We start from the raw sequence: 15320 nt of genomic DNA, 5'->3' as shown, positions 1-15320 counted from the left end.
GGAGGCAGGCCTGGTCTACAGAGTGAGTTCCAAGACAGGCTCCAAAGGTACAGAGAAACCCTGTCTCAAAAAAGAAAAGGGGGGGAGGGTTGTGCCCGTACAGGGCTCATAAATCCTTCTAACCCTACAGCAGAAAATGAGTGGAGAGAAAAAGGTCACCCTCAAGACAGTCTGTAAGGCACCATTCTGCATCTTCCGTCCAAATGTCAAGCTCCCTCCAGAGATGGCCTTCCCAGGCTGCTGCCCCCTCCACTTCATACAGAGGTCTACAAGAGGCTCTGCACTTCTGACAACTGTCACGTGAAATTAGCAGAGCCTAGTGTGTTTGCAAGCGTGTCTCATGGAGAAGCCCCTTCACGAGTGGAGGGAGGTGAACTGGATGCTGAGGAAACTGGCCAAGCCTCATAGGTCCAAGTCTGAACTAGGCTTGGCTACTTTTTCAGTTGCACAACAAGTGACAAGCTATTCAACCTAAGTCCTCAGTCTCCTTGTCTGTAAAATGGGCTACCGAGAATGCTTCCCTCTTGGTTCTTTGGTAGGATTAGCTGATGCAATCAGGAGGGGCTAGAGAAACAAGGTGAGTGCTGGCTGGCACTCTTCCACCTGACCCCTCCTATGACAAGCTGGTCCTTCCCTCAACCAGAAAACATGGCCTTAAACTTCCTACAATGGTGACAAAGGCTGGGCATTGGTGATCACTTCTGTCGCAAGCCCACCCCCCTGTCCTGATGCACACTGCAACCTTACCCCCTTTCCTGCACCTTCACCCTCTCCCATCTGAACTCATCCATGGGACACACAAAAACTGCAAGAGAAAGAAAGGAGCCTCTGCTTGGAGAGCGGGCTGCAGGACTGGGCACAAAGACCTCTCACTTCTTTGCCAAATTTCACAAGTTTTGAAATACGTTAATGCGTTTTACCTATTTCTCACAGCAACACTTCTGGACTCCGTATCTCCCAAGTTCCTGTCCTCCCCTACTCCCTTTGAGACTGAGCTCCCTGGTACAGTAGCAGACATAAGGTCCTCTACCGTGCCCCCAACTGTCACTCAGAACACCTGGCTGTCCACTTTCCTGTCAGAACCGGAGCTGTGCAGTCTGTGCCTCCGGTCGCCCTGCTCTCGCTCTGCCACCTGTGCTCCTCACGAGCTGGGGCCACATCTTCCCTATCCTGCTCTCTGCTTGAGTCACTTCCCATCTGTCCTCGCCACTACCCCCCACCCCTTCTTTTTGTCTTGATCTACAGCTGAGATTGGCCTTGACCAGCCTATAACTGAAGATGGCTTTCAACTCATGATCTTCCTGCCTCTACCTCCCAATGATGGGGTCACAGGCCGTGCTACTACTCCAGGCTCCTCCCTTTCTGGTAGCTCCCTTTAACCACGTTTAGGGTTGCTTATACAGAAGGAGAGGATCCCCTTGAGCTCCCCCTCTGTCCCCACCCAGCACTCTGTCACATTCACTAAGGTTCTCCTAAGTCCTCCTCATGCCCATCAACCCTGTCATCCACCGCCTTCGCTGGGCTGTGAGCATTCCTTACCAAGCTCTCAGAGGTCACTCTCCCACCAGCCTCCCTTGCCTGCCTGTGAAAGTAACTTTTGTAACACCCAAAGGGAAGCACAGGCTACTTTCTTTGTTGATTCCCTTTCTTTCTGAGTAAGGTCTGATCCCACAGACAGCAGAGCGAGGAAATGTGGGACTGGTCTCCAGGGTCCCTGGACCACCAGTGCTGCCCCAGCACACCTGGAAGCTATGGTCTCTACACCAGCAAACAGGTCTTTTCTTCCTTCCATTAGTTCCAGCTTTATCTTCGAGGCTCAGGCTCCAGCAAAGCTTTCTGGAGACCCTATGCTGAGGTAGGCTGCCCTCTCAGTCCCAAGAGCTGGAGTGACTCTTTCTAATGCCAAGAGGCTGCCTGCTACCCTTGCTCTTAAGCTGTGGCCAGGCTGCGAGGGCGAGGGATTTCTAACAGCAGAGTTGGTCCCACCACAGCACTTGGTGTTAGGTAACTGGAATACCTACCGGAGAGATAGCCAGCTGTAAGATTGTCCCGTTCTTAATGTCATTTCGAGTCTGGGAAGCAAAGAATCAAAGACAACAAAAAGACAAGATTAAGAGTGCGTGGAGGTCAATCAATAGGACTTGCGGTCACTTTAAAAGTGTAGTTGGCTCTCCTCATCTGCAGATGATCCAGCCAGCAGTAAACCACAGATCTCTGCAGGGGGGAGGTTTGCTTTGAACGGTACACCCAAAGCATTGCTGGGCAGCAGGTACTTCCTTGGCCTGCCCGCTGCATGAAGCACGTTCTCGACTGGGTTTTCATGTGCATGTGTCAGATGAGAGGCAGCTACTGTGACATCTGAACACCCAGAGTTTGCTGTCCCGGCCTCCTAGGGACCACTCCCCACGGGGACCGAGGGACAACTATAGCTCACTGAGGCTCTGCAGCAAGCCTCCTCCTGCTTGCTCCTTGCAAAGAGATCCTAAGATTCTCCTCAGGAGTTCCAGGTCTCATGAAGCAAAGGCACTCAGCCACTGGGGAGCAGGCTGGTGTGCTCCATGCTGTCCAAAGGGAAGCTCTTCAACCAGGAAATGGGCCGCCTGGACAGCTAGGAAGCTGGATAGTGCCATCTCCTTGGCAGGTCACTTGCAAGCTAAGTTTGCCCTGACCTTGATTACTTTGTTCTTACCTGCTCAGTGACATAGAGCTGGGGCCCATCTGCGTAGCGGAGTGTGTAGTACTCCGGGTTTGGCAACGACCACCTGTGTGAGAGAAAACAATACACCCTCTTGGCCTCTCCTCTGGGCTTGTCTAGAGCAGTAACACATGATTTTCAACAGTGACTTAAGGACTGTCAGCCCTGGAGCACAGTGGAACCCAAACAACGCTTTGGGCAGAGCTCCTGAGAAAGGAAGGCTCTCCACCATAATGAGGGTCAGTACCACAAGAGGAGGTACAGACAGAAGGGCGTGGGTCTCACATACTGCCCACACCTCCCAAAGGCCACTCCTAGGTCCAAGAATAAATGAGAATCCCAGGACGCCTCAGGGACATCCTCATTAGCTGTCCTTCCTTGGTAAGACAATGACCCAGCCCAAATGGACCCTCTCTGTACAAGTTCCTCCAGTGCAGGGCAGCCTCCCCCACTCTTGGCTATCACTGTGGAAAGGAAGTCAACCTACCCATCACACACTTCCTTGATGATGGATGCCAGGGGCCGTTTCTGAAAGAGAGGGGAGGAGATCCTTCAGCACACGGTACACTGCCAGCAGAACCACTTAGCCTCTGATGAGAAGAAGCCTTTCCAGAGCCACAGTGACTATCTTCCCTAGAGAGGACCAGGCCCAGCACACAGCCTTCCTGTCACTGCCCTTGCTTATGATGCCAGTGGCCTCTGGGCCTAAACACATCCTCCTCTGTGCACCTGCCCCTCCTTACAGCTCTGACATACCTGGTCGATTTCAAGGAGCTGGGCATTAGCACCTGGCCATTCAATGGCCACCTTAACAATGTCTGACGGAGGAGGCATTGTTCTCAGCGGGCCCTGCTTCAAGACACAGACACAGCCGCCTGCAGAGAGAACCAAACAGAAGGGAAGGTCAAAGTGTGCCTTCCTCTTCATTCTCGCTGTCGGCTAGGGAGGGCTGAAGACAACATCTAAAGTGACACGCGAAACTGCTCGGTGCACAGTGTCTAAGTTCATGCTGCAGCCTCTCCTCGGGCCGCTGTCTCCTTAGATCCAATCAGCAGCAGAAATGGGACAAAGCTCTCTATCATCTGCAGCCCAGGCGGCAGCAAGATCGGCCAGTGTGACAGTCAGTGTGAGGGCCAACAGGACTGGGTGGGAGCAGAGCTCACTGGGTGCAAATTCCCATCCTGGGGCCTCGGGAGGAGAGAAACCTGTGCTCTGAAGCAGAAGGGAAAAGACAGTCTTTCCTTGGTTGAGTGGTTGGCTGAAGGGGCCAGGCCACTTCTGCTCAGCAGATCCCAGTGTCGGCAGGGCCTAGCCTGCTCTCTCCTCCCCACTGCTGTGGCCACTCCTGCCCCTTCAAAGGACTCAGTGTGGAGCCTCCTCCCTGTGGGATAATGTGGAATTCAGAAAATGGAGAGGAGAACTGAGACAGGAAATGCTATTTTGGTCCCTAGTGCCAAGGGCAAGGGCTGCCAGGAGCTTGAGTGCAGGCAGTAAGGATGCTCTCATACCAAGACCCTCCAGAGGGCGGGGCTGTGGGAGTGCATCTGAGTGTGTCCCCCCATCACACAAAGACCCCTCTAGAGGGTGGGGCTGTGGGAGTGCATCTGAGTGTGTCCCCCCCATCACACAAAGACCCCTCTAGAGGGCGGGGCTGTGGGAATGCATCTGAGTGTGTCCCCCCATCACACACAAAGACCCCTACAGAAGGCAGGGCTGTGGGAGTGCATCTGAGTGTGTCCCCCCATCACACAAAGACCCCTCTAGAGGGCGGGGCTGTGGGAGTGCATCTGAGTGTGTCCCCTATCACACAAAGACCCCTCCAGAGGGCGGGGCTGTGGGAGTGCATCTGAGTGTGTCCCCTATCACACAAAGACCCCTCTAGAGGGCAGGGCTGTGGAAGTGCATCTGAGTGTGTCCCCTATCACACAAAGACCCCTCTAGAGGGCAGGGCTGTGGAAGTGCATCTGAGCCCTCACACACACACACACTGCCCTTGAAAATAAAGGGAAATAAATCATCTGGGGCAAGTCTGGGAGATGGGCTCATGTGACTGGTATCCTAGGCAACTCTGATGGCTTAGTGGTATTCTGGGCAGCACTGAGGCTCTCTCCAAGGTCTGACGAAGGCAGTCACTCTGCTGATGGATTATTTCAATGTATATTTACACTTCTTGCCTACAGGTTCAGGAGCAGGCGCTCTCTTAATGAAAAAGACCTTTTGCCTCCTCAAGGTTCAGCCCCTCGCCTGCAGTTCATGCCTGGCTAATGGGGACCGCCTGCCTCTGTTGGCGTGTGCAACACCGCCGTTGCTAAGCTGTTAATCGTGTGTGATATCAATTTTCCAGCCCCAACAGATGCCAGTTCTCACAGCCTGGTGGGCACAAACCTCTCTTGTGAAAAGGGTTCATGAAGTGTGTCCTCTACACCCCCAGACAGAGAGGAGGAAGCACAGACCGTTTCCTGAGGGGTGGGCTGTGTCAAGAGCCAGTTGTCAAAAACATCAGGGTGTGAAAGTACATCCAGTGCTGCTTCCCAGCAGCCCCTGGGAAGACGTGAAGAGGACAGGAGTGAGGCGTGGTCAAGCCCTGGCTGACCCAGCTAGGAAGTGGGGCAGATGGCCAGAGCGTAGCGTCAGCAACTCTTCCCGCTCCCCTGAGCAGATCTGAATTCCCTAAGGAGACGCAGTGGGTGGCTGTCTCTGCAGCTCCTGCCAGAACAGTAATGTGTAGTTTTTATGTGCCTAGGCCCACATCAAACCTCTAAAAGGAAACTGGTCCCATGAGGCTAACTTCTGGAGGAGGGGCTCCAGGGACAGCAGGGCAGAGTGAGCTGCGGACCCTGATAGCAGCGATATCCTATGTGGAGAGATTGTCGCTGACACTGGAGGCAAGACTCCCGCAGTGAGGTCACCTCTAAGAACTGACATGCAATTTACAACCTACGCGCATGGACCGGAGCATATCTATACATACGTGCATATGGATACAGATTATAAAAACAGGAGCACACGAGGCTCCCTTAAACCTCCACCCAGCATCACCCTAGACAGCGCACCAGCCCTTCCCCAGTGCCCTACTGACTTCACTGCCACCAAGGAGCTGGGCCTGCTTTTGTGCGTCCTATAAATGGAAGTGTACAGTGCAGCATTCCAGACCATTTGTCAAACAAGGGATTTTTTCTTTTCAAAATAAGTGGGGCTCATGGCGTCAACTTCGGCTCAGTGCGTAAAAGCACATATGCATGCATACACACGTGCACACAGTGAGTAGCAGGCACTTTGAAAAGAGCACCAGGCTGGGACGCTGTCCCTGCTGAAGAAAGCAGGTGGATTCAGAGCCCACGACTGTCATGTCTTTACCCACGTCTCTGTCTTCTGTTCTTGAAACACAAGTTGTGTTAGTTCTAAAGTGCCTGGATGCCCTTTGAGGTGCAAGTTCACGATTCCAAAGCAGAACATAAAAATGCCCAAATGAAGATGACCTTTCTAAAGGTCCTCAAGGAAGTTAAACCCTTATTCTGCTGTCAGGAAACACGCCAAACTCTCTGGACTCCTTCCTGAGCACTCCCTTTGAAGATCTCAAGCTGAGTATGCCGTCACTACTTTGTTTTGGTTCCAAGTAATTTAGTCATCACGTCACATCAAAGCTGGTCCTGAATGATTCATTTAAAAACTCTACCCATGTCATATACAGCAGGAAAATCTCCAGCCGCCCAGGTCACCCAAGGGATGGTAACGAGCCCACAGTCAGACAAGCAGACTACTAACGCTGAGTGATGTCCCAGCTGAAAGGAAGAGAACACTTGGCTTCAGCGGACAAATCTAATCCCATCTCTGAACTTGAAGGACACTGACTGAAGAGGCTGGTGACAACAGACATGAGAGCAGTAAAGTCACAGCCCCAGCATGAGTGTCAGGGCGAGTCAAAGCTACTCACAAACCAAAGTCATAGGAAAAGCCATGAGCCTCACAGAGGAAGCTATCCTGCACAGCTGACGTGAGGCCAAAAACCAGCAATGAGAAAAAAAAAAAAAATCAAGGGATGGGCAAAGCCTGACCACTTTCCAAATGCCACGGAGACACTTCTTAAATAAAATGCCCCTGTATACTGCCAATGACAGCCCTTTACACTGTGTTTTTGCTGCAAAGGAAAAGTCCAAGACTAAGACTGGCCCAAGCTGGGAGAAACTACAACAGAGGCCAAAATAGACAGTGGTGTCATGGTGCAAGGTGATGGATGTACCCAGTGGGCACTCAGCTAACACTGGCTAAATTCATGAGCAAAACCCACTTAGGGAGGGCTGGTTTGCTTTCAGCAGCCCACTCACAGGGTGACTCTGGGGTCCTCAGACATGACACTTGTGTATAGACAGCCTCTAACTCATTGCTTCTCTGTCATTTTATAGTTGATGCCTCAGGACCCTGAAAACATTCTTTTTTTTTTTTTTTTTTAAATAGGAAAGATGGTCAAAGTTCAGAGAAACTCACCCTCCATTCTATTCATCCGACTGGAAGGGGAGAGAGGGAGTTGGAAGGAAGAGAGGGAATGGAAGAGAGGGTGGGATGCAAGGGGAAGGGGCAAGAGAGAAGGGAATTACATCAGAACTGGGTCTCAGTGATGTCCAAGTTCACTGTCTTCCCTCCACACTGTCCTTCCTTTGATGAGGTAACATTAGCTAACAATTACACAAGGCAAAGACACCGCTAGAAGCTTCCTCCCTCCTCCCTCCCCTTTACAGAGGTACTGAGATTCTAAGTCAGGGTTCAGAGCTTGCTAGAGAGCACTCTGCATCCCCGGCCTTGTTTCAATTTTACTGTATTTTATTTTTATTTTAAGGCAGTGGGGAGGGGTCTCATAAAGTTGCCCAGGTCTGACTTGTAATCCTCCTGTCTCACTCTCCTAAGCAGCTAGGGTGACAAGCCTGTGCCACCTGGACCCCACAGCCAATCTGTAGGGATATGCTTTCTACATAAGGGAAGTCAGGGGCATCCTAAGTCACCTGGAGTCACCTGGTCACCAGGTGTTAAGTGTTAGAAAGCTGTACCAAAGAAGGCAGCCTTGTGTGTAACCATCCCAGCTACTCAGTGGAGACTGAAAGGCAAAGCCAGATGTACCAGAGCCCTGTCCAACAGGAAATGGTCCTCCACGGTCTACAGAAGGCTGCCCACACTCCCACGGGCGGTGCTCAGGCCAGCCTAGGCAGACCCTTCCTGGCTGCTTGTGGCCATTTTCCCTCGTTTCTCCTGTACCTTTGAAAAGTCCCTCCTACTAGCTGTCAGAAAGCTCCTATCCAAGCTTCAGAGCCCAGCTGGGACATCACCTCCCCTTTTGTAGAATGCTTCATTGTGTGTGCACTGTTACCACATTGTGTTCCCCCAGATTTCTTCACTAGCTCCTCCTACCGAAAAGGACCTCTGTACACCAAAACCCTGTGGCTCTGGCTTCTTCCACTCCTACTAACTAGAGCTGGCTCCCAACAGGCAGGAGGCAGAAACTGTTCCCATCAAGTCCAGAAGCCTTGCAACACAATATCCCCACACAATCCTGTTTTCAGAATGAACTTAGAACAAGCCTTACTGGGGAATCTAGCTAGGGGAAAACAATCTCTTCTCCTTCCCCAGGACCACAAGGAGGGAGGAGAACGGAGCAGGACTTCCCAGACAATGCGCACTCTGGGATGAAGGAGCTCCTTGTAGGGAAACCCTCTAGCACGTGTCTGCTTACTCTCTTCATTTCCATTTCAGAAAGGAAGTGGGAAATTAGGTTGAAGCAATTCAATAACATTGCAAAATTCTCAGGGCTATAAATAGTCACTCGCTCCACCACTCACAGCAGTGCAAACAATTCAACAGCAACCATCCAGCATGAGAAGTCTGGAGTCTTACTCCCAGCCCACAGCCCCTGGAGAGCTCTGGAGTCCCACTCCCAGCCCGCGGCCCCTGGAGAGCTCTGGAGTCCCACTCCCAGCCCGCAGCCCCTTCTGGTCCCAATGATTCTTCACCCTTCTTCCTCCCCAGCCTTCTTTATTCATGACCTCAGGGATGCTAGGCAAGTCTCTGGGCCTGAGCAAGACCCCAGTCGCCTGCAGCTGCCTTGAAGGCACTACAGATACAAAGATGATCAAACAAAGGGAAGAGAGGTTCACACAGGTCCAGGAGTCCTGGAAGGACAGCACCAAGGCTGCCCTCCAGTGACACAGTCGGCGCAGCTGAATATGGCAGCACAGGCACTCCAACAGAACAATCTCCAAGGGGCTTCTGGAAGAGGTGTATACACGAAGGAAGGTTTTGTCCAGCGCCCCTGCAGGGAAGCATCAGGCTGAATCCACCAGCAGAACTGGAGCCCAGCTTCGAGAAGGAAGACAATCTCCCCAGGAGGTGTAGGGGAGAGAGGATGCCAGAAGGTTGCCAGCTCCCCTGCCCCCAGCTGGTACGGATCCCTGTGTGCTTTCTGTTCTACACTGCTTGCCATGAGTGGGGGAGGCCTGGGTGAGTTTGGTTTATGTTTCCTGTGACAGAATGCTGCCTCACCAAGGAGGTAACTACAGGTCACACCCTCTTTTTAATCAAGCTCTCAATCTCAGTAGAGGCTTCTCCCCTGTGATCTTTTCATCTGGAGAATGACTCAGTTTCCCTCAGCTCAGCCACACTACAGTGTGGCTCTTAGGTGCAGAACGGGAACTGCCACAGGAGAGAAGATCGGGACCACCAAACCCACAGAAACTGAAGGCTCTCCTTTGCACTGACATTTGAACACAGGCCTCGTCCAACTGTGGCTAAGGGCCACCATGTGAAAAAGCAACATATGTGTTAAGAGGCTCCATGGCACCCTTCCCTGAGCACATTCACACTGCAGCCACCTTATGGAACTTCTGTTCTTGGAGGATGGTGGGTAATTGGTCTTATCAGGACATCCACACTTAGGCCAGCTTCATGGTGGTGTCCACACTTACCCCTGTGCAAATTATGCACCTCTCACCCACCCCCTTGAAACCATGACGACTCTGCCCCTTTGCTGTTCATCAGCTCCAGGACCCTGTCCAAATGGCCACCTTCTACAAGTCCTCCCTTGTGGCTTCCTAATCCTTGATCCTCAGGTACTGGTGATGGTGCCAGTCCTTGCTACACACCTTCACGACTGTAGATTTTATAATCCTGCCTCTGAAAGCCTCTTACCTGGTAACTAGGCACATGGCATACTCCTTAGGAGCCAGTCTCCTCCAGCTCACACCCTCTGGATTGGGACCTGCCTTCAGATGCAATTCAAAGTGGTTCACAGCATCTTGAGGTCATGAAAAAGGCCCTAGACCAGTGGATCTCAACCTGTGGAGCACGATCCCTTTGCAGGTTAAACAATCCTCTCACAGAAACCTAAGACCATCCAGCATACCAGATATTTATATTATGACTCATTACAGAATAAAAATCACAGTTATGAATATATAAAATGAGAATAATTATTTATATGGTCAGGGGTCATCACAACATGAGGAACTGTATTAAAGGGTCATAGCATTAAGAAAGTTGAGAACCACTGCTCTAGATCAATGGCTCTCCATACTGGCTGTGTACCCCCAGTAGCTGGCTGGGTCACTGAAGTCTCCTCCAGATGATTTTACTGGAGGCTGAGATGGAGACCCCGCTCCAGGAAGGGAAGCAGCCTGAGGACACGGTCACTGAATGGCACACCTCCTCCCTATCTACCAGCTGTCCCCAGTTTGCAGTACAATGCCTAGCACAGAGCTGTGCCCATAGAATTCCACCCAAATGCCCTCAGGCCTAACTGTCTTTAAAAGTAATGAACCATTAGTGATTGCATTATCCATTTCCCAAAACTTGTACATTCCTGACTATAATTACTCTGACAAGTAATTCACAAAGGGTCAGATTTCAGGGGGAATAGAAACAAAGAGAGAAAATATAGATGAATTTTAAGAAAATGTTTCTCAGGCCAGGAGAGATGGCTCAGTGGTTAAGAGTACTGGCTGCTCTTGCAGAGGATCTGGGTTCAAAACAACACTCACATGGCAGCTAACAACAGTCTGTAATTCCAGTTCTAGGGGATCTGACAACCTCATCTGGACCCCACAGGCACACATATGGTGATAGAGATACCTACAGGCAAAACACCCATACACATAAAACTAAAAAAAAAAAAAATGAAAAAGTTTCTCACTAAATAGTTACACACAGAAAGAGCTTGGCTAGGGTGGGGCTCAGCAGGCTAAGAGTAGCCTGAGTTGTCCCTAAAACTGGAGGCTATGGGCCCAACTCCTTCAAAAGAGGCCATAACAACACAGCATTGTTCTCTGAGAATGAGGCCAGGCCTTTCCTCTCATTTCATAAAGAAGAGAACTGAGGTCCAGGGGAACTAGCAAAGCCAGGCCAGGCCAGGACACCAGTTAGGGACGACAACAACAAGAACAAGCCCAGCCTCCACTTCTGGGTCACTCCTCGCCTGCCACATAGCTCTGCTGCAAGCACAGAGTCTCTGGACTGGATGTGGAGGCAGGGAATGAACTGTATAGCTAAACCAGGGATCAGAACCAACCACTTCATGTGAGCATGAAATGGGATAATGTATGTGAAGCGCTCACATAAAACCTGGCACAAAGTAGGAAGAATTCCAACTGTGAGAACTGACAAACTCCTGGAACCATGTATCCCAGCATGATGGAGCCCTACTTGCTACACTGTGGGAACCACGTATCCCAGCACCAAGGAGCCCTATCTGCTACACTGTGCGAACCACTTATCCCAGCACCAAGGAGCCCTACCTGCTACACTGTGCGAACCACTTATCCCAGAACCAAGGAGCCCTACCTGCTACACTGTGGTATACTGTGGGCAAAATGGGAGAACAGGTGCCAGGGCAGTGGGGAGAGGAAAACCCACAAAAAAAAGTGGTGTTGTTGCTACTACGCTCAGTGGAGACACTTGTTCCGGTCCCACTGTAGGCCAGTATAATGACAGGAACATAACCGTTACTCAGCCACTAGGTCCTAAGAACCCCAATTCAATGAGCACTCTCAGTGGGGTGAGGAATTCAAGTGCCTTATGCAGCCAAGCATGTAAGTAAATAAACCAAGCAGCTTCCACACCGGGGACCCAGCGAGCTATGAAGCTCTACCCTGCCTAGAAGTTCAAATTCAGTTTCTTGGGGTGGACAAGAACACACACACACACACACACACCACATTCATCACGCAGCTGGACCAAGACTCCACTTGGCAATTTCAGATACAGAAGGGATTCTGAGTCTTCCCACACCATGTGCTCTCTTGTACACACGCTAGTCATATGTGATACGATTCTGTCTACGTCCACCCTGAGCATCCTGAAGACGAAGGCTGTCACTTACACTGTGCAGCTACCTCAAGGGACCCAGAACAGCGCTGCAACAGTGAGCACCTGGTGAAATAACTCACCCTGACTGGCAGCTCCAGTCCAGTATCCCAAGCATCTCTGAGATCCTACAGGTCATGGAAGGTTTTCTGCCCTGACCCTGGGACCAGGCTGCAATAACACAGATGGGCTGAGGAATGCTGATTTGGTCAGAGTACTTGCCTTGTGGGTTTTTCTTTTCCTTTTGAGTTGGAGTCTCACTACACTGCCCAGATTGGTTTTGAACTTCTGTATTCAGGGGATCCTTCTGCCCCAGCCTCCAGAGTGCCCGACCTCCAAACCCAGGACAGGTTTTCCTTAACTATGTAAGTCACCTAGGAAGACATGACCCAGACACAGAGAATGCTAGAATATACTAAATATTGGTGCAATTTTTTTAAAGTCTAGTCCTCACAAACCACACCCCAAACTTTCTTGGCACCTCTTAGAGGTAGCATTAAAGCATAAAAATTATGAGATTCAAGAGTAGCAAACAATCTGGGCATGGTAATGTATGCCTTTAACCAGGGGCCAGCCTGGTCTACAGAGTAAGTTCCAGGGCAGCCAGGACTACACAGAAAAACCCTATCTCGGAAAACACCTCACACACAGAGACACACACATACACCATCCACCTGTTAAAAAGAACAAGCCGGGCGGTGGTGGCGCTGCCTTATAATCCAGCACTCGGGAAGCAGAGGCAGGCGGATCTCTGTGAGTCGAGACCAGCCTGGTCTACAAGAGCTAGCTCCAGGACAGGCTCTAAAAAGCTGCAGAGAACCTGTCTCGAAAAACAAACAACAACACAACCAACAACAAAAAAACAAAAAAAAAGAAACAACAGATTGAGGCCCTAGCCTGGCTCCTTCGCTCACAAACTGTAGAATGAATCCGGAGGAGGTAAAATCTCTCAGGAACTTGCTCTTTTTAACTTGTAAATGTGAATGACGACAGTCTCCTCAAAAGACCATAATGCATGAAACACCCTGACATGCACACAGCACTGAGCACTTCCCAGCCAGCGCAGCCACCGTAGTCTTGTGGTTACGGACCACTTGACAAACGGCTGCTGCTGTGCCTCACTGAGCAAGAAGGGCTGTCCCAAGTGCAAAGTACACACCAGAGTTCAAGAAGTTAGTGCGCGCACACAAAGTCAACAACTCCATTAACACGGCTTTACATTGATTATGTGAACTATTAATTAGATACTGAAACATAGTAAATGAGACATTAATAAGTTATTTTCACTTGCGTATTTTACATTCTCAAGATTGACTGTTGGAAAAGTTTAATTAACAAATGTGACTTGCATTATCTTTCTTTAATAATTAACAAATGTGACTTGCATTCTTTTTCTTTGGGAGAGTCCGGGGTGAGCCTACTGCCTTACACACAGAAGCATACTAAAAGGTGGCTTCCATGCCCCACAGATGGGATGTCAGGGGCTGCCCTTGCATTCCTCTGGACATATCCAAGCCCTTCGTTCATTTACGTAGTACATATTTATGGTGCCTGCCTTGCTGAGACGTTGTGGGTGCATGGAGCAACATCAGGTCCGGTCCTCCGACCTGCTAGGACAGGCAGACATCAATCAACACTTCAAACAGTTGTAAAGCTACAGAAGTATGAGCGCTGTGAGGGACACCAGAGCGGTCAGAGTGTGGCACCCGGATCAGAACTCGGGACCCCGGAAGCCTCCTGAAAGAAGACTGGGAGGATGAGAAAAGTTTACTAGACTATACCGAGGGAAGGACTCGGAGAGAGGCCAGAGAAAGGGATGCAGAAGGAACAGAACCAGGCCGGGGAGCTGCCTGAGTCCAGGGAGGGCGGCGAAGGACCAGATCTGCAAGGCCCGGGAAAGAGAGGAAGGTGGAGACTGGCCCCGGAGCATCCCCGGCATTGCAGCGCTGCGGGAAGAAGCGGATGAGAGCGGCCTGCACTGAAGCAGGGCGGCGGAGAAGGAAAGGAGAGGGCCGGTATCGACGGCAGGGGGATGACCGGGCCAGTGACGTGCCCGGGCTTGGAGCTCCGACAGCTACTGCCCTCGGCTTCAACCCCATCCTCGGTCCCGGGTCCCCCATCCTCAGTGCTCCGTCCCTCCGCCCCCGGCCCCGCGCGCCCCTCACTCACCCGGCGCCCGCCGAGGCCCAGCTCCGCGCCCGTGTCCCGCCGCTGCTCCTCCGGCCTCGTCCGCCCCGCCCTCCTTCGGCCCCGCCCCGCGCAGGCCATCCCGGACTCCTATTGCTCCTCTTTGCCGTCAAGCTTAATATTCTTGCTTCCATTGGGCTGTTTGTCTGTCACTAAAGAGGAGGCGGGACCAACGGAGGGCGCGGGCTGGAGCGTCGCCGGCCGGCCCCGCCCCTCCTCCAAGGCCTCTTAAAGAGACAGATTGCCTTTCTCCTGCAGGCTATTGGGTCTGAAGGAACGTGATTTCCCAGCAGACACTAGAGGCTGTTCCCCACCCAAACTTTTTTTCCTTTTATTTCTGTACACAGCCTAAGGGTGAAGGGAGTTCGGGGAAGAGCTCTGGGTCCTTGCGACACATTGTTGTAAGGAGCAAGCTGTCCTCTGGTGACGCTCACCTGATGGGCTCAGCGGTGGGAATAGCTGATTTGGGGAACTGAGTGGGAGGTGACAGTCGTGTCAGAGGCTATGAGCAGCCGAGTTGGAGCTAATTATACCGGCACCCAGGCCTGACCGTGGGCGCTGAGCAGAGGCAGAGGGGTACAGCTCAGCTGTGCTGTTGGTAGGGATCCGTGGGAGGTGGCGTTCGTCACCGCACCTGCGGATCTAACAAGGCCGGGCACCGCGCCAAGGACTCACTCCTGCCATCTCCCTTACTGCTCCCAGTAGGCTGGTAGGGAGGGCAGTATGCGATCCCCAGTTGCAGAAGAGAAGACTGGGGTGGAAGTGGGGGTGTCTTACGGGACCAACTATACAACCGGTGATAGACAGCAGGGCGCACTCTCCGTGTTTAATTCCTTATTTTTTTAAATCGTGTCTCTTAGCAGATCCTTAGGGCAATCCCAGAAGACAGACATCCTGTTATCCATTCTGTATTGAAACGGACACTCAGCAGAGAGATAAAATAATGGCCACGTTTCCCGTGGTACTTCGCTGTCTTTGAAGCAGTTTTATAGGCACTGTTACACTGACTCCCGCAAACGTTTTAGAATAGAAAACGGTTCTTCTCAGCTGGTGAGTAGGGTGGTACCCGGGCAGCAGAATTAACCTCACAGTCTCG

The 15320-nt window shown here is 51.4% G+C and overlaps 1 protein-coding gene across 1 annotated transcript in view; it reads right to left on the bottom strand.

Moving 5' to 3' along the window:
* Elmo2 (engulfment and cell motility 2) overlaps nt 1-14259 on the bottom strand; it is a 36452-nt gene extending 22193 nt beyond the window's left edge. Inside the window, exons 1-5 of the mRNA XM_038330857.2 lie at nt 14207-14259; nt 3452-3570; nt 3183-3223; nt 2690-2762; nt 2022-2072 (exon numbers count right to left, since the gene is read on the bottom strand). Coding sequence (XP_038186785.1) covers nt 2022-2072; nt 2690-2762; nt 3183-3223; nt 3452-3529 — 243 coding nt within the window. The 5' untranslated portion in view covers nt 3530-3570; nt 14207-14259. The remainder of the gene's footprint in view (nt 1-2021; nt 2073-2689; nt 2763-3182; nt 3224-3451; nt 3571-14206) is intronic.
* Nucleotides 14260-15320: the final 1061 nt, after the last annotated feature.

This window comes from Arvicola amphibius, chromosome 5 (genome assembly GCF_903992535.2).
Source record: "Arvicola amphibius chromosome 5, mArvAmp1.2, whole genome shotgun sequence".
NCBI lineage: Eukaryota > Metazoa > Chordata > Mammalia > Rodentia > Cricetidae > Arvicola > Arvicola amphibius.
Note: the sequence above shows the minus strand (reverse complement) of the source record. Positions and strands in the feature narration are given on the sequence as shown.